The sequence below is a fragment of the Buteo buteo genome, chromosome 10 (assembly GCF_964188355.1).
Source record: "Buteo buteo chromosome 10, bButBut1.hap1.1, whole genome shotgun sequence".
Lineage (NCBI taxonomy): Eukaryota > Metazoa > Chordata > Aves > Accipitriformes > Accipitridae > Buteo > Buteo buteo.
The window spans coordinates 35,266,023-35,289,552 of record NC_134180.1 but is presented as its reverse complement, the minus strand read 5'-3'; the positions used below and the strand labels follow the sequence as shown (position 1 = coordinate 35,289,552).

The window sequence follows — 23,530 nt, the reverse complement described above, 5'->3', positions numbered from 1 at the left end:
AATGTACAAATGATGCACAGGGCAATTGCTCACCACCCACCAATCGACACTGCATTAGTCCCCAGGCGGCAATTCCCCCCGCCCCCACTCCCCAGTTCCTATACTAGATGGGACGTCCCATGGTATGGAATACCCTGTTGGCCAGTTTGGGTCAGGTGCCCTGGCTGTGTCCTGTGCCAACTTCTTGTGCCCCTCCAGCTTTCTCGCTGGCTGGGCATGAGAAGCTGAAAAATCCTTGACTTTAGACTAAACACGACTTAGCAACAACTGAAAACAACAGTGTGTTATCAACATTCTTTGCATACTGAACTCAAAACATAGCACTGTACCAGCTACCAGGAAGACAGTTAACTCTATCCCAGCTGAAACCAGGACAGTTCTCTATGCTTTAGATTCCTGTTGGTAAGTAAGGATGTTACAATTCCCTCCTCTGCTGCAAAAAACATTAATGCCACAGAACGTTAATCTTTGGAGCCTGTATGAAGGAGAGCGGCAGGAATCTAAGCAGTAGTGCTGTCCTCCCATGGATACCTCCCCACCAGCAGGTCCTAGCTCTAACCTGGACACTGCAAGGTCTTGGGCAATCCCCCCAGCAGTGACTGGTAGGGGAAACAGCAGTTCGTTTCTTCATGCGGACCCAGCCTCACGTCCCAACCAAAGTGTTTGAAGTAGCATCATCGATCAAGCACAGGTGAAAGAACAAGCTGTTAGGCGGAGTTTGGTCTCTGCCCAGACACCTCAGCACGCCTGCGGTGTCAGCTCTGCACTTCCACAGAGGAAAAACAACTCCATAATGGCTTTAAGAACAGTAGCGGGACCCGAGGAGCGGATGATGTCCCCTCAGAACTCCTGGGGTACAGACCAGGCTTGCTCCAAACCTGGCCCCTGGGTTTGTGCCTGCACTCTGGAAAAGGGAAGTGATGGCGTTCGCAATTTAGGTCCATTTCTACGCTTTGCTGGATCTGTGACTTAGGGAGGATTCGCATAAGCAATTCTTTGGCTCAGAGCTGAAAGTACAAAACGATCTAGCTGATACCCAGGAATACTTCCATTACGGTACTGAGCTTTCCAGAGAAATGACACTAATACTAGTAGAGACTCTTAGGGTTAGATGCTGCTTAGCTAAAATTGGGTCAGTTAGAGATATACTGTGGTTGCACTTCTATAATCTGGATATTGTTTCTGTGCAGAACTGTATTTATCATGTTTCTCAGCTACATCCAGCCTTTCAAGATCACTGTGCATCCTAACTTTCTCTGTTAGAGAGCCATAGTTGCCTTTGTTAATGTATTTTTTAATTCACCTGTTTCTATATCACATATAATACAATTTAATTAAAGCCAGAGCTAAGGGGAGCCTCTTCCAGAGAAAGAGATTTGAATACTTCTGAGTACTTGAATACTTCTGAACTGTATTTCAGAGGGAGCAGTGAGCAGGTGTTGGGGAAGAGAGATGAGTTCTGAGAATAAAAAAACAAAGAGGACTGGTCTGAAAGAGTAGTAGCCTACAGATGTGTTCGCTGATTCATTGGAAATTAAAAGCAGATACAACAGTTTGGGGAAAAAGTTCTGCAACACCAGGTCTGCCTCTCTCTACAGACACTTACAGTATTGTTCCCTAGTTCAGGAAGGAGAGGTTTTTGATGTTGTATGCCAGTTCAGTCTCATCCAGCCCAGATTTTAGTCTCTTGTGGGTAGACATCAGTCGTAAACAGATTGGAAAACTTAGACACTTTTCTTGGAAGGAAGCGTAAGGGTTTTTTTGTTGTGTGGTTTGTTGGGTTTTTTTCAACACACCGCTGATTTCAAAGCGGTGTGGTTTGGGCAATAGCCCAGAATTCTTGGTTTTCTATTCTCCTTGTTCATCTTATACAGCGTAAATATCATATTTCCTCTGCAGGAAAATATATAAATACTTGTGTATCTGTGTGTATAGTCCATCTGCATTTGTGTGGATGTGGGCTTGTTAATATTATGAGTTTTCAGGATCAGGGTACTGGATGCTGAATACAGCAAAACAATGTTATGGAAAAGGAGCTCAACATTGGAAAGGAAACTGATCCCTGTTGTGGCAATCCCATCCTCACGTCTGTCTTCTGCCACGGGCTGGCAAGTGGTCTTTAATGCTGTTCATTAACTGCTGTCGGTTGGCACAAGCCACAGATGGAAGTAAGCCATGGCAGAGAAAACCAGGTGCCGGAGAAGCTGTTGGCAGCTCAGGAGAAATTCTCTACTTCGTGCATCACTGCTGGCCGTTCCCCTGCACGCTGTCAGGGGACGGTGAGGTCCTCTCTTTCGTGGTGACTCAGGAGCCTTGGGCAGGGGCTGCAGTGAGTAATGGTTTGGTAGCACGCTTTGCAAAGACTCCTTTGCTCTGATGTCCTGGCCAAATTCTTTCCTGGAAAATTGAATGGGATGCATTTCCCCAGCAATTCCAGATGCGTGGAGTATTCCTTGCTGCTCGCTGTCGTAGACTGTCGGCTAGTCAAGGTATGCTGTCTTTTCTGTGATCAGCTAAAGGATTCTCTGAATATATCAACTATAATAATAACGTTTAGAAACAATAGTGGAAAGGAAGCTTGGTTTGCTACTGTATAGTAGTACCATACTCAACATCTTTTGATAAAGAAAATGTTGTACTTATTAGTTACTGAAAGATAGTCTCACTCCTGTCTTCATTTGCAAAAGAAGCGTGCCGTAGAAAGCATATTGCAGTTCCTCATAATGAGTGGAAAAATTGTGGGATCTGATCTTTCCCGTAAGCACTGTATTTACAGGAAAGCTCTATTTTCAAGAAAGAAGTAATAAACACACAACTCGTTGAATCTCAGCTGAAAACCAAGCCGAAAGAACTATCTTTCCTTCTTTGACTGTGTTCTGTGCTCAGAGAGGGCTGAAGTTGGGCTTCATCCAAATGGCAGTCAAGTGATCAGAAAGTGGGATCGGTGAGTGACGGGGCAGAGGGTGCCCGAGCATGGGTGTAGCGTAACGCACAAGTGCAATGCAAACACTCTCATCGAGTTCTTGCACTTGGAGGTAAACTTCAGATAGCGTGTTGACAGCATCAGTCAAAGAAAAATAAAATTGCTGAGGGGTTGTGAAAGGCGCTCTCTGTTGAAATGAAACGGTGTATATAACCTCTGCTTTCTGTGTGCAATTGCAGTGACACAAGATGGAAGGGATGCATGATAATACCAAAATAAAATCCCAGCAACTCTGGTCACAGCAGTAATGATACTGAAAACCAGTAGCTTAATATGGTTCATTACTATAGGGATTTTACTTCTAAGGTTATAGTTCAAATCCTCCTCTTTCTCATGAGCAAGTTGTATTGCCTGTTGGTTCAGGTGAGGTTATATGCAGCAGAAACTCTGGTTCAGCTAATGAGTTGTGTGAATTTAGGCTGCTTAACAAAATAAAAGTATATTGTAGGTTGCCTGCAAATCTGGAAAAATGGTTATTTGTTGGTTCCAAAGTAACTGTGTTACTGACCAGCGGTAGGGTTTTCTGGAATAGGAATGTTCCATATTTTGGTTACTTTAGTACAGCACCAGGAGATATAGTTGAGCTGTGGCTTTGAGAAACAACCACAGTATATTTTTTTTTTAATCGCGTGACTGTATATTAAACAGACTTCTGCAAGCAACTCTGCTTATTTCAATGGGACAGCTTTGTAATTAGCTCACACTTGTTAAGTAAGGGTCACAGCATTGGACCCTAATTTCTGTCCTTAAACTGCTTTGAGATCTTTGGGGGCTGCACATGAAATTGTATTGCTACGTATAATTTACAGGGTGTTGTCAGTTGAAAGCTGCTCTGCGTTTCATGCATCAAGCACCGTTCCGGCCAGCTGGCAGTTGGCTCAAGATAACGGTACCACGGTAGGAAAGATGATCAGACGTTGCCAAAACTATTAGACGGCACATCTGCCTGCTGTATACCAGGATCAAGGCCGTGCTGCTGGTACCAATCTCTTGAGTAGAGATGGAAACCTCTTCCAGTGTAGGTAATGTGGGCCACAGCTCTTCAGAGACACAAACAACGGCTTCAGTTGGCATCAGGGTGTTTCCACTATGCTTTGTCTTGTTCAGGCTGGTGTCACTAGTAGCAGCAGTAGTGTTTGGTGCTAGATGCACCAAAAATGATCAAGTGTGTGGCAAACCTAAAATGTTGACTTAGTCTGAAGGGCGTTTCCCTAAAAAAAACATTTTGACGTTTTGATGGGTTCTGTTCTGCTGTTGGCACTGAGAGCAGAGCAAGTGTAAGCTACTGAATGAGAGCTGGTTTTCATAGAGAAAAATAGCTGTTTTCTGCTGCTATGCTGATAATATGAGTTCCCGTTACTGGTTGTTAGAATAATACTGCTGGCAGAGTGAGAGAAACGGAGAGACAAACGGGATCATGTTTCATGGGCCATAAACTGGGGCACACTAAAATAATCCTCTCAGATATGGTCAACTGAATATGAATCCGTGTAATCTTGAACACACTCTGCATGAACTCAGAATTAATCATCAGAAAAAATGAACCCATGGACACAGAGCTAGATGTCAGGAGGAATATTTTGTTCTCATGGTGAAATATTCAAGATCAACTTGCAGCATTGTCCTACAAAGAGCGTCATAAAAACTAACCCAAAAGATGTTGTTATGAATTATTTGCTGAGAGCCTGACTATCCCTTGCTCAGTATATTATGATGCCATGTGGCATTTATTTTCCAAAGAGATTAGGAAGTGCAAAGTCCATCATTAAATAAAGCTCAGCTGGAAAACACTGATGGTTTCCCCCCCCCCAGCAGCCTTGGGCCCTCTAAGACTGATATTTAGTAATCCTTTGAATTAATACTTCAAACAATTTGAAAGGTGAACTTCGGTTCTAATACTGACAAGTCTGTGGGTCTGATGTCTACAAGCATGGAAAAAAGAGGTGTCTACTGCTCTGGTGGGGCTCCTCATCCTACACATAGTCAGTGATGAGCATTGTAGTGATGGTAGGAAAGGCAGCAGTCATAGTATCCTGAAGTTCATTCCAAAGTTCAGTCAATAATTTGATCAATATACAGGCATGTAATGGGACAAATACATTCTTCTGGGAGGAAAGTGGATTATGCTTCTATTAAAGATGGGGCAGCAGGGGCACAGACCAGTTACTTTGCAAGGAAGCCAAGTGAGTGTTTCTTGAGAGAAGCAGTCCCAGTATATCTCAACCACAAAGAAAATATTTTCAAATAGAGTTTTGATTCCACTTTGGGGTTTTTTTCTTCAAAAATAAGAGAAGCTTTGGAGTGTTACTGTAGGATTCCCCAACCCTTGGTTCATTGTGACTTTGAATGCCTGGGACCACTGTACAGATCTCTTGACTTACCCTCTTTCTGGAGCCCCATGATGTACCTCAGAAAGGAATGAGACGCAGAGGGGAAAGTGAGACTTCTTAATGTGCCTCGGGAATTCATGACAGATCTCGAATCTCTCTAGGAATGTTTTTCTTGTTTCACTCCATTGGGAATTGGCTCTGACATAGTAAAAAACATTTTCAGAACAAGTGTCTTTCATTTTCTTGGCCTCTCTATTGCTCTTGTCACTGACCCAAAGCCTTTTGATTTTTTTTTTTTCTTTTGACGTTCTTGAGCTAATTGGCCTCAATGAAAAGTGTTTTGTTTCCTGCAGAAACTTGGCTGTGAGAAAAAGCGTGGAGGTTGGGAGAAATCTGGGACAGGCCAGTGCCAAAGGGCTTATATAATAGCCCAGAATAGTCAGCCAAAATATAGTGTGAGAGCTTTATAGGTGGAGTTCGGTGGGATGAAAAGTACTGCGGGGTTTAGTCACAAAAATGCCAATAGGGCTGGCAGTGAATTTCTTATTTCAGTCAAGGATGATCTCTGTTTCTTCCAGTGAAGGGAGCAGATAATTATTGAATCAGGTAATTATTGGCTGAATTCCTGCAGGACTGCATATTCTCTTAGTGCTTTTACTTATTAACACAGGCCTCTGTTTAGGCAAGAAAGAGGATCTCATCTCCTGTTCACATTCTGCTTGCCTCCAAATGCATGTGCTAGGTGCTCCGTCATCTTCAAACCAGCTGGAAGTAAGGACCACAGATTGCACAGGAGACTCCTTCTAGGCATTTCTCTGTTGATTTCAGCAAGCTTTTGATCAGATTGGACACAAGGGGAAACTTTTAAGTGTTGTAAATAAGGAGGAGGAGCTAGGCTGGACAGGTATGTAGCCCCAGAATTGAATTTGAGTGGTTTGAGTTGAAGACAGAAGGAAGCACAGTTTCCTTGTGTACTTTTCTGTAGCATAAAGCTCTGATCAGCTCCCTTCAATTCAATGGGAGTCTCATTATTGACTTTCAGGGAAGGAGATGGGACTCTGTAAAGAGATTTTTTTGGCTCTGCCAAGCACCCATCCTGGCCCACTTCTCCATGATCAGACAATGAGTTGGCCTTAGCGTGAGCCACTTGTCCATGGATATGTCCTTAACAGTCAGGGAAGGTTCCACCACCACGCTCAGGCTTTAAGGTACAGCCCGTAGATCTCGAGGCAAAGAGAGAGGCTGAGGATCGGGAATTCATCTGCATTAACAGAGACCTGGGCTCTGTCTAGAGCAGTGGAAATGATTTATGTCTTGTTTTGTTGGCTGAACCAGATGATTGAAGGACAAGTTATATTGGGTCAATGCTGAACAAAAATGTTTTCATTTTCTTACCAAAACAAAAGCCTGGAACGAAATTGGGGCTATGCAAAGTGTTTAATTGCTTAATTTATTGTCCATGTTTGTATTCTTTCTGAAATGAAATGTACATATATTACATTGCAATAAATTATTTCTGAATGCTTTGAAATAAAACTGTGATTTTGTTGTTGTTGTTTTGTTTTGGAAACAGCAAAAGACAGTATTTCAGTACTCTTAAATTCTTCATTAGTATTCCTCAGCAAATGTAATTTGGGAACTGTTTTGGTTATCCCAAAAATGAATTTTGGGGCAGATAAATTACACAGTGTAAATCATACCCATCTCATGTTCATCCAGTTCCCAGCTCCATCATGAACTCCCAGTTTAAGCCTGAGACCCATTGATTTGTCTGTAGGACTGGTACATATATACAGAGACATAGCTGTACCCTTAGTATAACAGCTGACAGAGATGAGGGAAAGAGAAGATGGGACTGCTCAGTTTGTCCTTAAGGAAGCTTTCCTTTTCTAAAAGAAAATCTTAATTAGGGAGGGGGTTTGGGGTTGTGTTGTTTGTTTTGGTTTTTTTAAATAAAAATTCAGTATTATATCTTCCCTGTTCTTCTAAGCGATTTCTTTGTGTTCTGTCTTTTGTAATCTTTGGGCCAGTTGCAATGATGGTTTAAATCAGTGTGACTCAGCTAACGCTATTTAGCTTCTAACCCATAATGCTTCAAAACACGCGAGCCCTGACTTATCTCAAGCAAATGACGGCTTCCCCTGGAGTCGGCTAAGGCTGCTGGTGTTATTAAAGTTAAGCAGGAGTCTCTGTGTTCTGCTGTGTTCAGGTTTAAACAGTAAGGTGATGACACTTCTCTCTTGCTTTTGTTATTTCTTGGAGTTGTTCTCCTTCCTCTTGGTATGTGTGGTTTAAAAGCAGTCCATCATGTTGCAGACTCTATAAACTGTGGGTTGCTTAATTTGTGTGATTCATAACACAAGAAAAAAAGAACCATCATCATTCTTGGTATTACATCCAGCTCTGTTACCCAGAGCATTGACCTTGACCAGCTAATGATAGGTATTTAATATATGTGCCTGTGTGTATATATAGATATAAATATTCATTATGTGAGGTCTGAGATCATAAGAGAAAGCTGGCAGTGCCAAGTTTTGTTCGATGGTTCAGGCCTCCAGCTGTGCCAAACTCTGGGTTCCCTTAATGTACCATTAAAACAAAACCCAGGCTTTGCTTGAATGTCATCCAGCTTTATTAAGAGAAAGATCAAGCGTAATCTTATTAAGCTTGTCACTCAGAAACCATAAGGGTGCAGCCTTGGTGTGTCTGTTTGGTCCACATGTGCGAACAATTTTGCCTCGTGATACTCGAACAGGGGCTGTTATTCTTTAATGAAGGCTATGAATAACAGAGCTACAAATTGCAATGCAAGCTTGGTGATGTGTGCACACACTCGTGTGTTAAAAGAAAGGGGGCGAAGGCGTAGATTGTTTGCTTGGATTTTAACGTATTCCTCAAGTATGCTTGAACCCACATAACCACAAAGTTTTTCAAAATCTGTTGTGTATATTTGGAGGTTTCTAAACTTCGGTAATAACTTACTCAACTTTTGGATGTGACCATGTGTCAGAGTGGACAGCCATGTCATGGGAAACTAACAGGATCACTGAATCTCTGTCTTTTTGGTTTCACTAGAAGTCTGCTCACTGGGCCAACATTATGAGAGAGATATTCAGATAAATTATGCTTATCTTCATTGTTGCTCCTTTTTCCCCAGTGTTCACAGCTGGGCAGCAGGAGATAACAGTGAAAACCACTGGTGTTTATACCAGTGTAAAACCAGAGTAATGCAGTGGTGATTCAAATCAAATATTTCTGCGTGCTTGAAACGTGGATGTATACAGAAAATCTGTGTGTTTATACATTTATACAGAAAAAAACTAAATTGAAATTAGTCAGGATGTTTGGCTGGGAATCTGTGTGGGTGGAATTCACAAAGATAAATAGTAATGAGTGGCATGTAGATACACATTTGATAGTCTAATTAGGAATAAATTTGTAATAAAAAGAACTCCGCAGGCATAGCATGTATGAATTAGTACTTCAGCAATACAGGTTTCCATGACTTTTGGTCAATTTAAATTTAACACCTGTGAGCAAGGTATCCTTTGTGCACGGGGGTGTGGAGGCTTGATGCAACTGTTTGCATGCACAAAGTAGATTATAAATGGAAGTATTTCCAGGATGGAGCTCATCACTGTTGGGTTGTGACAGGTGGTGTCCAAGAGAGGTGGCATATGAGCTTGGGAGTGACCACTGTTTGTATTCATACAGCGCCTTTACAGCTGAGAATCTCTAAATACCGCAGGACTATATTCTGTCCTTTTCCCACTACACAGATGGTCTCTTTGACAGATAAGATTTACTGACCATCCTAGTAGGGTCTTTGCCATTGGTGGCTAGCAACCCCCACTCCTTCCACACCGGGTCCTTTAGCCAAAGGACTGTCTGTACTTCCCAAAGCATTTTTTTCTTCTGTTTTGCTTTTAAAGAAAGAAAAAATAAGAAGGAAAAGACACAGCCAAGAAATCTCCTAATGCTTTAAAAATATTGTGGTCAAACTGTCCTATGGAGATACTTTTTCTAATTTAAACCAACATCCTTAGGGTCAAAGCTGATCCTGATTTATGACATTTAGATGGACTAAAATGGGTATTTTCTAGCCCAGTTTTCTATTATTCCATAGCCTTGGGCATGCTTTGTACTTCAAAAGAGACATATCTCCACATGTAGGTACTCCAGATCTCTTCCCACATCGCATGTATCTGAGGGTCTTGCAACACCATATTGACCAGCCTAACAAATGTCTGCAGCGTGTTCCTGCCTTCCTTCTCTCCTCAGGGGCAATAGTTGGTTGTTTTGATCTGCCTTGTTTTGTGGGTTTGCGTCCTGGTGTTAGAGCAGGCATGAATCAAGCAGTAAGCCTTGAGCCTGGAGTGTAAGGTGGGAAGCAAGTCCTAGTTTACGCCTCCCGAAATGCCACAGCAGCACCATCTACACCTGGTGACCCCAGTCTGAAAGGGTTTTGTGGACTCCTGGGGCTTGTTTCTCTGGCTTTCACAGAGGGAAAGGCTTCAGCCTACAGCCTCAAAGCACTCCTTGAAAAAGTCTGTTGCCTGCACTGTTGAGGTTCACCGTGATGGTGCAAAGGCATCCCTAGCTGAATTAAAAGGCTCAGGAAGGTCTTCTAGGGCAGGTTTCCTCTGTGTAGCTAAGTGGATTTGGAGATTCCTGGTGTAATTCAGAGGAGGCAAATGATCTACATAACGCAAAGCTATTTTTGATGGAGATATTAGCTCAAACCTGGAAAGTCATGCAACTATGCTAAAGCGCCCTTTCAGCAGCGCCAGCTAAAACCACAGAGCAAAACTAGGTGTAATTGTCCTTGATCGTGGATTAAAAGCAAGCTTGGAAACGTGCTTGTTGCAGTGTGCTCCGCTCTATGGCAGAAGAGAAAGGGTTGAGTCCAAACTCAAGACCAGGCTGGATGTGTTCTCAAGACCAGGCTGGATGTGTTGTGCAGACCCAGGGGCTCAGCAGGGACACATCTCAGCAAAACCAGAGGCGAGCTGGCAAGAAGAGGGGACGCACATCTGGGCACGGGTGAGTCGAGGTCCATGAGCTCCATGGAGGACTTGCCCTCAGATGGTGATGGAGACCTCAGCACCACGGAGTGCGTCTTGCCTCCAGTTGTTCACACGGACAGGGCAGCCTCCAAGTGCCACAGGTACTGTGCTGGTTAACTGAAAGAAAAGGCCATTTCCAGGTTTGCGTGACTTCACCTCGCCTTATTCACAGCCTGATTTGTGAACTTTCTGGTGTGTTTTTCTGCAGCAACAGTGACATCCAGTGGCCAGCTGGATTTTTCTGGGAAAAACATGAACCGTAGATGGTCTTAAGAATGTGAAGCTTTTATATTTAGAAAGATACTGACTAAGAAAGCTAGGGTTTGGTTTTCTTGAAGAGTTTCCTTTTTTTAAAAAAGTCTGGTAAAATGGCTTCCATTTTCCTATGCCAGCAGGGCACTGCTTGAGAAGCAGGCTCGAAAGCATCAGTACTCTCTGCTCCAGCACAGTTTGTCCTGTGTCCGTAAACTTGAGGGGACCAGCAATTTGCTGAGGAATCACTGTCTTTTGTGCTGTGGCATCACCACGTTTTTCACTTGTGAGACATCCAAATAAACCACCAGAGAGGGGCTTCTGGAAAACATGAAGAAACCAGTGTAGTCTGTAAAATAGTTGACTGTGAGGTCAAAACCAGAAAGAACAAGCAAGGATCCGTGTCCTGTCAACTGGGAGCTTTGATTTGTGGTTTCCAAACTCATTTTCAAACAGAAAATGACAGCCTGTCTTCTAGTCTTTTGAAGTAATTTCACAGATTTGACAGACGTTGCCCCCAACTAACTTTCCTGGCGTGGTTTAAGGGCACACTGGAGCAAGATTACAATTTTTTTTAATTCAGTTTAGAGCTGTGCTTGTGCAAACCAGAGGAAATTGGGGTTCAATGAAATGATCAGTGGGCAGGTTCAAAATGAACACAGGAAAGTGCTGTTTCACACCGTGCATAATTACATTGCAGCCACAGGACATTGTGGAACCCAAATGCATCTATGAGGTCAAAAAGGGATTAGATAAACTCAATAGTTTAGCTCTGGAGGTCACTAAACTTCTGATTCCCAAAGCCTGCAATGATATACCAGGGTACTCACCACTATTTATTTTCTTCAGCTCAGACTCCATCAAATCATTGTAGGTGTTTCAGTAACATGTTCGCAGTTACCTTCTTTGCAAAGTACAAGCGTCGAGCAGGGAGGTATGGAAACAAGTTTTCGCCCCCCTACCCCAACCCTTGCCTGGCTTTGGCAAGCAGGTCCACGTGCATTCCAGACTAGTTCGGGATGGCTCGGGGGATTTGCGATGGGATATGAAACACTTCGCTCGGAGGCTACCTGCCTAGCACCAGCTGTCGGGACTTTAGCGTGGCGGCTGTCCGGGGGGCCCGGCAGTGGTTTAGGTGAAAAGGGTTGATAACTTTGGTTCAGATGGGAGCGTGTTGTCTACTTCAACAAGTTGCAAGCACACTAATGAGGCACCTTGGGCAAAAAAAGAGCCTGCATTTCCTTACCGATTTCCTCGCTGCTTGAAGTGTTGATAACAACTGGCAAACAATATTGTACATAATGACAGTGCATATCATACCAGACCATCTGCACTTAGGTGTTCTGATGGTCCTAGCTGGTTGGGCCAGTCTCAGAGATGTCTCAGCACCCTGAGAAGACTCTTAGAGACGCTGGGTTTTCTCTAGATTTTCCTCAGACTCATTTCCTTGTCTCCTGCTGCAGTGCTGGGGATTGGTGAAGTTCCCAAGATTTTGTATATTGGCCCTGTCCATTGGAGAGAATCATGAGGGATGCAGAGACATGTTCCCTGCCACACAGCTCCGTGGCTGGCACACACCTCCAGTCACACCTTACATCACATCTTTGTGTAGAAAGGTGTGTTCCCAACAACCTGATTCAGTGAGGAGCGTGCACCTTAAAAAAAAAAAAAAAAAAAAAAAAAAAGAAAAGAAAATCCCATGTAGTTATGCCATTCTGCTATAGGGAAAAATGCCAATAACCATCCTCCATGCAATATCTCAGACTGAGCAAGCCCTGTCTTCACTCACAGTAAAACCTGAGGACAAAATAACACACAAACCTTTACTTCAGCCCTACCCGCGTCATTTTCCTCCTACAGTTTTCTTGTCCGGGTAAGTTGTTCCAGCTTATACCAGCAAACACAACAAATATATTTTAGAAAATAAACACTTCAAATCTGTAGGCTTTTTTGTTTACCCCCAAGGGACCTTTTCCTTAACATAGTCAGGAAGGGATTGAATTCATTGTGTCTCAAACATAGTGGCCTGAGGTAATAAGATATTGTGAGCTACTCATCCACTTCCCTCCACCCTTTAAACTTGGATCCTTGATATCTAGTGAGTTATTTCTTTAAGAATATATACTGAAAGGGTCATTGGTCTGTTAGATCTTCTCTCTGTGGGAAACTCCTCTAATGCCATGTAAGTAAAGCTAGAACATGAAATAGCCCAAAAGGCCCCATAACCAACCGAAGCACGTTGTCCAGCACAACTCCCCCTCCTTTGCAAACTCTGGCAGGGCAAGAAAGGTGGGGGACAGGGCAGGAGAGGGGAAGGATGGGTCTGTGCAGTGTTCAGGAGCTGCTGGGCAGTGGTAGGGTAGCTTGGTGGGCCATCGTGCCATGTCTGATAGATGCTGAGGCTATAGGAGCTATTTAAATTCACGTGGCCAATGGAGAGCAAATTGCACAGAGGACTTATGTTCTTCCCAAACCTTGTATTTGAGATATTGGAATTAATTGCTCTGTGGAGGTGCCCATCCTCTCCAGTGAGACTGACCAGCTTAGACGAGTCGCTTCATTTTGGAATGACTGAAGCAGCTATGAACCCTGTTGTTGTGTTGGTCTGACACAGCTCAGTTGTTGCTGCGGTCTGACACAGAGGCCAGAGGAGATGCTTGGGAGGTGACGTCACTTGAGTTCTCACTTGTGTTGGTTTTCTTAACCTAATTGAAACAGCTGGTTTAGACTTGAAGAAAATTAAGCTTTTTGTAAAAAAAAAAGAAAAAAAATCATTTTACTGTTTTCCACGTATATTTAGGGCAAGTCTGCTAGCAAAGGTGTGCAAAGACTTCGAAGATAGCACAGAACTGAGTGGCTGAGCCCACGTGATGGCACCGTGTTGGGTCTGGAAGTGGAGAGTTATGCCAGGATGGCACCAGACCCAAACTGGAAAGCTCAGTCCCATCTCATGCTGAGCCTGTTGAGGTCTCTGTGCACTGCACTTCAGGCCCCTTCCAGAGAAGAATTTCCAGTGTGTGACATTTGGGTGCCTCCAGAATAGCTCCATGCCCTCAACAGGAGGGATGCTTAGAGGGGCTAAGCAGAGAGGAGGAGCAGAAGGGGAGAAACAGGAGGGGAGTTTATTATATTGAGGGGCAGCAAGGAAATAGGCGGCGTCTGTGGGAGTCTGTCCTTCAGACTGAGATGCTCTGAGTATAGTATTGCACTGCAGATCTCAAAGACAACCCAGGGAAACACAAATCTGTGCTCCATTAGCTGGGTGTCAGTCTGGAATAACCCCCTCAACTTTTGGCCCCTCATCGCTCCATTCTCCCCCCAGCTATGGTGTGGCCTTTCTCCAGAGCATATTCTGTAAGTGCTCATGGGTGAGAGGGGTGATTACATTCAAGGAAAGAATGAAGGAGAGCCATGGGAGGATTGCTGGATATTCAAAGTGCTGCACGCTTTGGCCTTTTATGTTTTATGGCTTTGCTTCCCATGACTGTCCGAAAGTGGCTATGAGTCAGTTCCTCACAACTGCAGAGAATAACAACATCAAACAAGAGAGGGAAAATGATTTCTCCATCTGCCTTGGAGAAGGGGTGGCATGATGTAAGGAGGCTGTGATGTAAGCCTGCTTTACAAGACCATTGCACGTGGCTCGTGCAAAGTATTTTTTAAGGGATGCTTTGAGCTTGGATACTCCTGCCAAACAGGGGAGGAAGAAAGCTCGTTCCCTGCTCCTCCAGCTCTCCTCCCCAGCTTTTTGCATAATGCTGAAATTTCCAAGTGCAAAACCGTGTCCTGCAGCAGAGCAAAAGCCAGCAACCTGGGGTGACAGACTTTTCTGAAAGGTGTATGGATATACATATATAAAGTATTTGGGTGCTGTTACTACCCAGGAGTTGCCTCAGGGCACTCTCAGTTCTGTACTGTATCTTTGAAAGTCACTTTCTCTTTGGAAAGCCCACGTGCAGCTCTTGATTTGAACCTGAATACCAGTCTCTAGGAAGCTTTTGTTATATCTGGTCTGTCTGAGGTGTGGGTAAGGATGCATTTGGGATGCTGATGATACATACACTGCACGTTTCATCCTCTGGCATGGAGTATGGCTCCTGTTGTTTTATATTAACTGGGGAGGTGAGGGGACACTGGGAGTCCTTCCAGCACCTCCCAGAAAATTCCCCTCCTGGATCCCCACAAGCATTAATTTTGTTCATGTTATCAGTAAAATCTAAAATCAAAATTTTGGGGCAGTCCTAACATCATACTCATTACTAGATGCTGCATATCACCCACCTAATCTGTTACTTGGTGTCATTCTTTATACTCTGGTAAGATACTTCACATTAGAAGGGTACTCAGGCTGGAGGAAACTTTTAGATGCTTTTGCAAGTTGGATCTAGGTGTAAGATCTGTACGCAAATCCAACGTTTGCTCCTTGTCAAAGTGCACTCGAGATACTGATTGAAGGCAATCCCTACCACTAGAGTGAGATCTCAGGAAAGTAAATGGTTTAGAAAGAAGGAGGAGCTATCCTCTAGCAGTGATGGCAGTCTAAATGAGTTGTCATGAGGAAGGGTGAAAGAGCCTCCAATTTTTAAAGGGTGATATTCATTAGCAAAGAATGGCTGGATGCAGGGATAGAAGCAGCTATGATGCTGGAGGAGGATTGGAAGGGAATTAAAAATTTGGAGAGTTAATCCACAAAACTGGTTCCCCATCATGGGTCTGGGACATCTGCCATGGCAGGAAACAGTAATGTGGGATGTAATGTGGTTCCTCCCAGTAAATTCATGCTGTTACCCAGACACCATTGGGTTAGAGTGAAATGTTTTAATGGAGAAATTAGCAAATTCAGATAAAAATCATTGCCTGAACTGTTTGCTGTAGCTCCTTACTACAGCCACTTCTTCACACGTTCATCATTCAGTTTCCAAAATAACTCAGTTTGACCATTGTCAGGGTAAGAGAAATGGAGGCACGCTTTCAGAGGCAGCAAGAAAAGGAGCCAGCAAGTATTTGCCCCAGCTGTGAGTGTGCAGCTTTCGGCATTTGCGTTTTTGCCTACCCTAATTCTTGTGAAGCCTAACTACCATAAAAACTCTGGTGGTGCCAAGAGGCTTGAAAATCAACGTCGAGAGAGAAGGAGGAATAGAGGCTGCCGCCTCCTGATTGCAAAGCAGCCCGAGGTCTAAATGGCAACAAAACGTTATACATAAAGTCTGATTCACTGTGTGGAGAATGTAAAGAATTGAGACCTCCCGACACAGTTTACATTGGCCCTTTTTATGACTAATTGTGCAGAAAATAGCTCTGCTTGTAGTGTGCATGGAAACAGTTCAGGTTTCTGCTGTGTGTCAGCTAATGGGCTAGCAAGGCTTTTTTAGCACAACTTCAAAGGCTCTGGCAATGGAGGTCCTTTGTGAGGGAATTATCTCCTGCTCCTTTGTACCCCTTTATCCTTCTAAGCCGTGGAACAAAGAATTGTGAAACGAAGAGACGAACTAATTTGTAGTAGATCTCTAGACCTAGATAAAGTACATAACATTTCCTTAAAAAACACTTTTTCTGCTTCTGTCATCAAAACAAGGTTATATTTTTCTGTGTAGGAATGCCCAAGTTCATTTAACTTTTGAGGGATGCAACCTAATGCTTCGGTATGCTATTGATGGGGGTCACCAGAATGTCTGAAACGGTAAAGGAGAGCTTTAGTTTCTGTACTCAATTAGAAAATACGTGGCTGTTACTGTTAGAGTTGGCTGAGAAGTGTATTTCTCTCCACCTCAGGATATTCCACTGAGAAAGGAAGAAAATGCATTTTTTCAGCAGTGTGCATGCACATGCTTTAAGGAAACGATGTATTTGTCACCTTTTAGTAAAAAAAACAAAGTGGTTTATTTTTTCTTTCTTCTAGTGAAAAATGAAACCTTGTGGAGATAAGGAAATACATTACATGCATCTGCTTTGTGTAGTCCAAAGCACAGTTCTTAATTAAAAATAAAAAAGCAAACCAGAGATGGAAGGTGTTTAATTAATATTAGCAACCATGCTGTATAACATGTTCCTCCAGTGTCTCCAGATCCTCTGTCTCGAAAAAACAAGACATGAGTGAAAGGAAAATGAAGGCCTCATCAAATTTAATGAAGAAACACCACCCAAGCGCAGTGAGCCACGCTAGCCACTCTACTGCGTTTGTGTTCAAACTACGAAATGACTCTGTGTTTAGCACTGAGTCTTGTCCTCAACCAAATCCCATGAGTATCTCCTTATCCCTAGAGGGTGGAAGGACTGCATCCACACCTTTTTTTTTTTTTTTTTTTAATCTTCAACTGTTAGGAGAGGCTGTACTGCATCTCCATGCCCAAGTACAGACTTTCACGTTAAGTCCCTATCTAGAAAATCTTTTGTCTGCTTTCTCTCCTCTTCCCATACTTGCATGGATTTCCTGAGGCAGTTGGTGTTCTGACCTCTTGGATCCAGTTTTCATCAGCTGTCAAGGTAAATTTGGTTAATACTGCAGGAGTAGTTTATTCAGATTTAGACTGAAGAGGGAATAGTGATGGAGAAGTAAGAGCCTTCCCATGTCTCTCTAATCTGTCTGATATGTCACTAGATGCACTAACTTTTCAATAGTTATACTTTTTTTTTTTTAATGAAAATTTCCAGGCCAGCTAGAGAAATTTTAAAAGTTTTTAGCAGAAGCATACACACACACATATATATATATACAAAGTTCATTTTTATAATATCTATAAATAAAAATTAAATCCACTGATATTATTAAAAAATCTAGCAATTATTACATATTCTGTTTGCATGTATGGGCAGCCAGAGGCAGGGATTTGATGTTTTTCACTGATGCTGAGCTTAATTGTCTCTAATATACAGGTTAAATTGGTTTTCATTACATGCCATAAGCTGTCAAAAGTATTATATTGTTGTCAATATCTAACAAGTGAATGCTTATCTCAAGTTGTATGTGACCAAGAAGAGTAATTTTATGTAAGAAATTTCTCATATAGAAAACTTTCCTGGATTTTAAAACTGGGAAGGATAATTATGATGGACTTAGCAGCAGGAGGCAAGCCAAGACATTTCTTCCAGAAATTCTTTAACCCTGGAAGTACAGCAGTGACACGAGGGTGTTTTCATGTTTCACTTTACCCACCTGCACTGGACCTCTCGAGTGCCACCTCTTTCCTCACACCTTCCTCTTCCACATCTCTCTGATCCTGAGGAGCTCCTTGCCATGGGATACCATGGATCACTGTTGGGAAGATGTCTGTGTCGGGTGGGGAGGCTGCTGGTCTGAGCATGCATATTTTCAGTTTTTCTGTCACCAAGGCAGAGCATGACTTCAAGTCGCTTGTAGTGTGCATAATGAGATAATGACTTGGCCACAGCAGCGTTACTGTGATGTAAAATAAACAGAGGATACAAAACCAATCACAATATGTGAATTCTGACTGAGCAGAGAAGTTAAGACAAGTAGGCAAAGACCTGTTCATGCCATTACCTGGTGGTTGTTAAAGCTTCAGCCTCTGCTGATGTATGTGGAATGGAGGATATTTGGGGGTCAGCTTGAAGTTGGGTTTGGGGTTTGATTTTATTTTTATTTATTTATTTATTTATTTCCTCTTGGTTGAACTGGGGCATTGAAAATATTTCAGTATGTGTTGAATTGTGGGCTTAAAATGAAATAACTATGTTCACATTGAAGTTTGTAATGAAGATTTTCATTTATTCAGGGATTTGGAGTTTGGTGGGGTTTCTTTAATGGAAGCTGGTATTCCTTCATGTTAGGAAAGGCAAAATTAAAGGAATAAGCCTTGAGCTTGGAGCAGAGGGTAGGGAGTTTTGTGGTACAGAAATTCAGTCCCTGGTCTCAGAACAGCTCCTGGGGACATTCATTCCCCGCGTGGGTGGGTTTTACCTTAGCAGGAACCTTCCCTGTTCCCCGTAATTGCAGTCCAAATCGGACACAAACTCCCAAGAGAAAGGGCTGTGGCAGAGGACTGAATGGCTCAGGGTGACTTACCCTGTGGAAACACACCTCTCACCACGCTTACGTTTTTCTGCCATCCTGCACAGCAGATCACCAGTCCAACGAGCTAGCAGCTTTCATCATGATGTCCATACAGAGGGCAGGAATGGGAAGTCCAGGAGGTATCGCCTTTTGGTCTTCATCCGTCACCTGAGGGGACTCATTGACATTGTTGATGGTCCTACCATTTTGTGGATGAGGAATCAGAGCTGTTGCATAGTTCCTTTTTTTCCTGGGTTTAAAGCAGTTAAAATTGGGTTCTTTTGTACTGCCATGATGTCAAAGATTTGCTGGATTCAGGACGATTGTTTACATTAAGAAATCTCTTGGCATTTAAGACTCCGGTTCAGGCAAAGTAGAGCTTTGTACCATGGACTCAGAAACATCTCTGATTTTGACACCTTTGACTTTGGTTCCTCAGTGTCACTTTGCCAGTGACAGAATGGGGACCTTTGTTTGCCTTGGCCACTGCATAAAAAACCAGGATATGATCAAATCCAGTTAATCACTCACAAATGTCTCATTTCTTGAATCTCTGAGGGTGTGTAACACATTTTTGGGACTGCTTTCTGCTCCTTTGGCTTTTGTTATAAGTAAGTTAGTCAAGGGAAAATCAAGTATGAATTTTCTTAAAAGGAAGTGGAGGAATCCTGGAACACACTAGGGCTCTGCAAATGTACGTTTAATCATTTAAAGAAATGTCTTTTGGCTAAAAGCTCTTACTAGTGCTTGAAAGTTGCACTAAAAGCCATGCGACTACATCATTCCCACAACTGATGCAAATTAGCGCCCTCGTTGGCAGTGTGAGCAGAGAGATGCAGGCTTAGTGAATGCTAGGGACTGAACTACTCTCAAATTCATAGCGACTTTGTGCAGCATGGGTGAAGTGTCCTAGGGGTGACTCTGGCGATGGTTACGCCAGTTCTTTACACAGTGGCATGCGTGGAGAGAAACTCAGGCATGTCCTCCCTGCCTTGTTTTTTTTTTTGAAGCAAAGCATTTGGCTCTGCTGCAGAGTCAGGGAGTTACAAACCTCTCCTGCAAACACTTACACTGTGCTTAAGGCAAGCACACACTCTCCAAGCAACAGCAAACCAAAGGAGTGTGTTTTTACACGCAGCACGTGGTGGAACTCCCTGCTGCAAGATGTCACGGGGCAAAAAGTACATGGAGGCAGAGGCTTGAGCGCATTCATGGTGAATTGGGCTATTCAGAGCTGGCAGTGAGATGCAATGACCTGGGTGTAAATGGGGGTCACCCAGCAGTGCAGAGCTGGAAGCTAATGGACATAATGGAGGAGGATTGTTCTGTCCTTTCTCAGCGTCATTCACGTGTATATTTATATACCTTTAACATTCACCACGGGCTACAGTTGGAGACAGGTTACTGGGCTACGTGGATTTTAATAAACGTGTTAGTGGACTTCTTGCCTCCTTACTTTATATGTCTAACCCATCCTGAAAACAATGTGGGACTCTGACAATAAGTTGAAAGCTTTGGAGGGATTACACTGCCTTATTGAGTCTGTACCCAAAGCCCTTTGAGGGCCTCCATTGACTCCAGTGGGATTTGGTTCAGACCTGAAGTATATAGGACTCCCTTAAGTAAACTCTTTCAAGGTCTGTACGTGCTGCAATACTTACTGGGCTCTTTGTTACTTCTGTGAATAGGAATGCGACCTTTACACTTCTAGCGAAGAGCCCTGATTCACAGAACTAAATCTTCACGTTTTGGGAGAGATAAGGTTACCATCCCAGCTCCTCCCAAGCCTGTTGTGCAGGTGGCTGAGAGTTGATGAAGCAATTCCTGAATCACTGCCGTTTTAGGTAGATAAGCACTGAGCCTGCAGTACAGCAGCTTCAGAGCTTCTTCATAAGCAGATATCCATGAACGATGATGGGCAGGGTGGACATCTGGGGTTGTAAGTTGTTATAATTCATGAGCCAAAGCCCTAGTAATACGCTTTTTGCCACTGCAGGGTCATTCTGATATCCTTGTTAGAAGTTCATTTAGTCCATGTCCATACTAAAAATGGCCACAGTGGAAGATAAGACTAGCAATTCATCTAGGTTTTCTTTTATCCACCCAGTCCCTAGACAGTGTGAGGGGTGGGAGGGTTAAATAAGATGGAAGAAGACCATACCGGGCTGTATGCTGTCTCTTCCTCTGGCCATAGCCAAAGGCTGTAGTGGCGAATAGCTGAGTCGGAATTACAACAAGTTGCATGACATGTCTTTCTTGCTTTTGGAGCTGGTCTAGCTTTTGGTACCTTGCCTCCCAAACCTGTTGTTCCAACAGGAGAAACTCAAGTGAGTGAGAGGAGCAGTTTGATTGACAGTGCTATTTTCTACCTGTATTTTAGGTCACTTCCTGGGTAACAACACTGTGATTGATGTACTGAGACAAGCAGGATTTGAAGTGGAGCACACCCCTCCTGGACAACCAATTGGAAAGTAAGCAGTTGCCCACAGATTATTAATCACTTTCTCTCCTTTTCTTTTTTCTCTCCCTTTTTCTGTGACTAAGCAAGATTATTGCATTAGTATAGGAGGTAGGTGAGAGGGTGAGGAACCTCTCTTTCCCACTCAAGTTCCAGACAAAAAGTGCACTGTAAAGTATCCATTGTGTGAGTTTGGAAACATATGGATCCTCAGTAGCTGTTGGGGTTTTTTTTCCACTTGGGGACATTATTCATATCACAGCTGCTTCACTACACCAGATCAGAAGTGCCACAGTTTCTTTCTGTTTTCAAGAAACCTCTCATTCAGCTCATTTTCCCCATACCTGTTTTGTCTTTTTCTCTCATGGGGTTTTAGCTGCTTCTCCACTGCAGGGCAGAAGACTGCCACCAACTTCATTTTCCAGGCCTCTCTGTCAGGCTGCCCTTCTTCAGCTGGAATTTCAGTTTTGCCTGAAGGACCATATTTAGTGTAGTAGACGCACCTTGGAGAGTGTGGTGGGTAGGTAAAAAGCAATTCAATATTCCCTGAGCTTCTCCATCTATGCGATCAAGTAAAGCAGGCAAGAAGGATTGATTACCAGGCTCTTGGCAATCTTCATTAGTATAAGATAAAATATGGCAGAAAATTGTCCTCGGTGAAACAGACTTCCTTCCTTCCCTAGTCTTTTTCCTGGCCATTTAGATGAGGTCTCTGTCTAAAGATATCATAGACAATAAAACTGGGAGTGATGGTGAGAGACTATCTAGCTTTGCGAAGTTAGCTTTTCCTCTGCACTCTGCAGATAAAAATTGGCTGAGATTGCTCTATCACAGGATTGCTATCCTCATTAGGAGAAAGTGTTAGCAGCATGCTCCCGTCCCTGGTGGGCAGACATGACGTGGTCCAAATATGAGGTGAGTTTCAATATGGAGGATTAATCGCAGCGCTAGTAGACCATGTCTGAAAAAGCTATGTTTAATATAGTTGGAAAATCTGGCTGATCTAACCTTGTTTGTGAAACATCCGCAATGATTCATATAGAATATAATATGGCTCAACTGTACATAAGTGTCTTTGACAGAGCGTTTATCCTAAATGCTTCTTGGAATATGTTGAGCAATAAAAGCACAGTCTTAAATAACAATGGGAAAAAGAGGAAGAAAAAGCTATCAAACACAAGGAAGACCATATATTCAGAGGAGGTTTAAGAAGCACTTTGGCAGAGGGAGAAAAGTCAACATGGCACAGGGAGGAGCAGTAAACACTGTAACTGCCCGGAGCTGGAAATTTTGGCTAAAATCAACAAAAATGCCTGTGTCTAAAAATACAGCAAAACAGAAAAACCAAGCACACTATACCAAAACAGCTGAGGTATACTGTTCCTAGGTTTCTGACAAAGAAACTTTCCTCTCAGGGAAGCAGGCACTTTCCTCAGCGATTTTCTTTTAGTTGAAAGTATCATCTTCCCATGAAAAGTATTTCAACTGGTAAGTGTGAAACTATTAATTTATTGACTGTTTGCAAGCCCTTGAGAAGAAAGAAAGATACAGTAGTGTGAGAGATGTCCAAGAATAGTCTCTGCTCTTTATGGTCTTGGGATATGTTTATACATGTCATCACAGACTTGAAATAATGTGATGGGGCAGGAAACTTGAAACAAAGCCACTGCTTAATGTTGACTTATTTACAATATGGGGCACCTCTGTGTATGCATTCCTCTACCTTGGCAGAAGTGTCTCCTGTTCATGACGTCTTCCCTAAAATTGTCTCCCTGGGAGAAACGTACTTGAAAGCAAGTGGATATGGACTGCTACGTAGAATGATGCATATGTCCTCAGCTGAATTATCCTGCGCTTAGTAGTTTCTGTTCCCAGCTCCAGACCAGAACATTGGGCAGGTTGGTCCCTTTGTCTGGACTAGTGCCCCAATTCCAGTGGGCTCTGTTCTGTATATTGAACATACAAAACTTTATTAGAGGGTATACTGTTGTGCATGACTACTGGATTGAGTCGAGAGAGAGCATATGGTTGTACTCCATAAGGATTAGATGCTCTGTATGTTTTCCTATGGTCTGATGATCCAGACACATCAGCCAGTCTTAGATGAGAATACCGAAAGAAAAATAAATGCCATGGTAAAGAAATCCAGAGTTGCCACTAAATTGCATCACTCAAGGTGCAGAAACAGTATAAGATTATAGAAAGTTTAGATAAAGAGAATTTAAATATATTCACAGGAAACAACTTGCTGCCTTTAGAAAAAAAGAGACTCCCTGACCTACACATCAGGGACTGTATTTTCATTGTTCTATAGCTGGGGCTGTAGCCATCAGAACTGCTTGGGGCTCCCCCTTAGAAACAAGGAGGATGCTGCAAACCATTTTGTGTCTCTTTTTTAGAGTAGCTTGTATTTTATGATTCCTGGGCAAG

General features: G+C 43.0%; 1 protein-coding gene across 2 annotated transcripts in view; it reads left to right on the top strand.

Annotated features, from left to right (window-relative positions):
* Nucleotides 1-23,530, top strand: part of TRABD2B (TraB domain containing 2B) — a 298,250-nt gene that overhangs the window by 228,586 nt on the left and 46,134 nt on the right. For both annotated transcript variants that reach the window (XM_075037065.1, XM_075037066.1), the window contains exon 5: nt 21,023-21,113. In XM_075037065.1, coding sequence (XP_074893166.1) covers nt 21,023-21,113 — 91 coding nt within the window. The remainder of the gene's footprint in view (nt 1-21,022; nt 21,114-23,530) is intronic.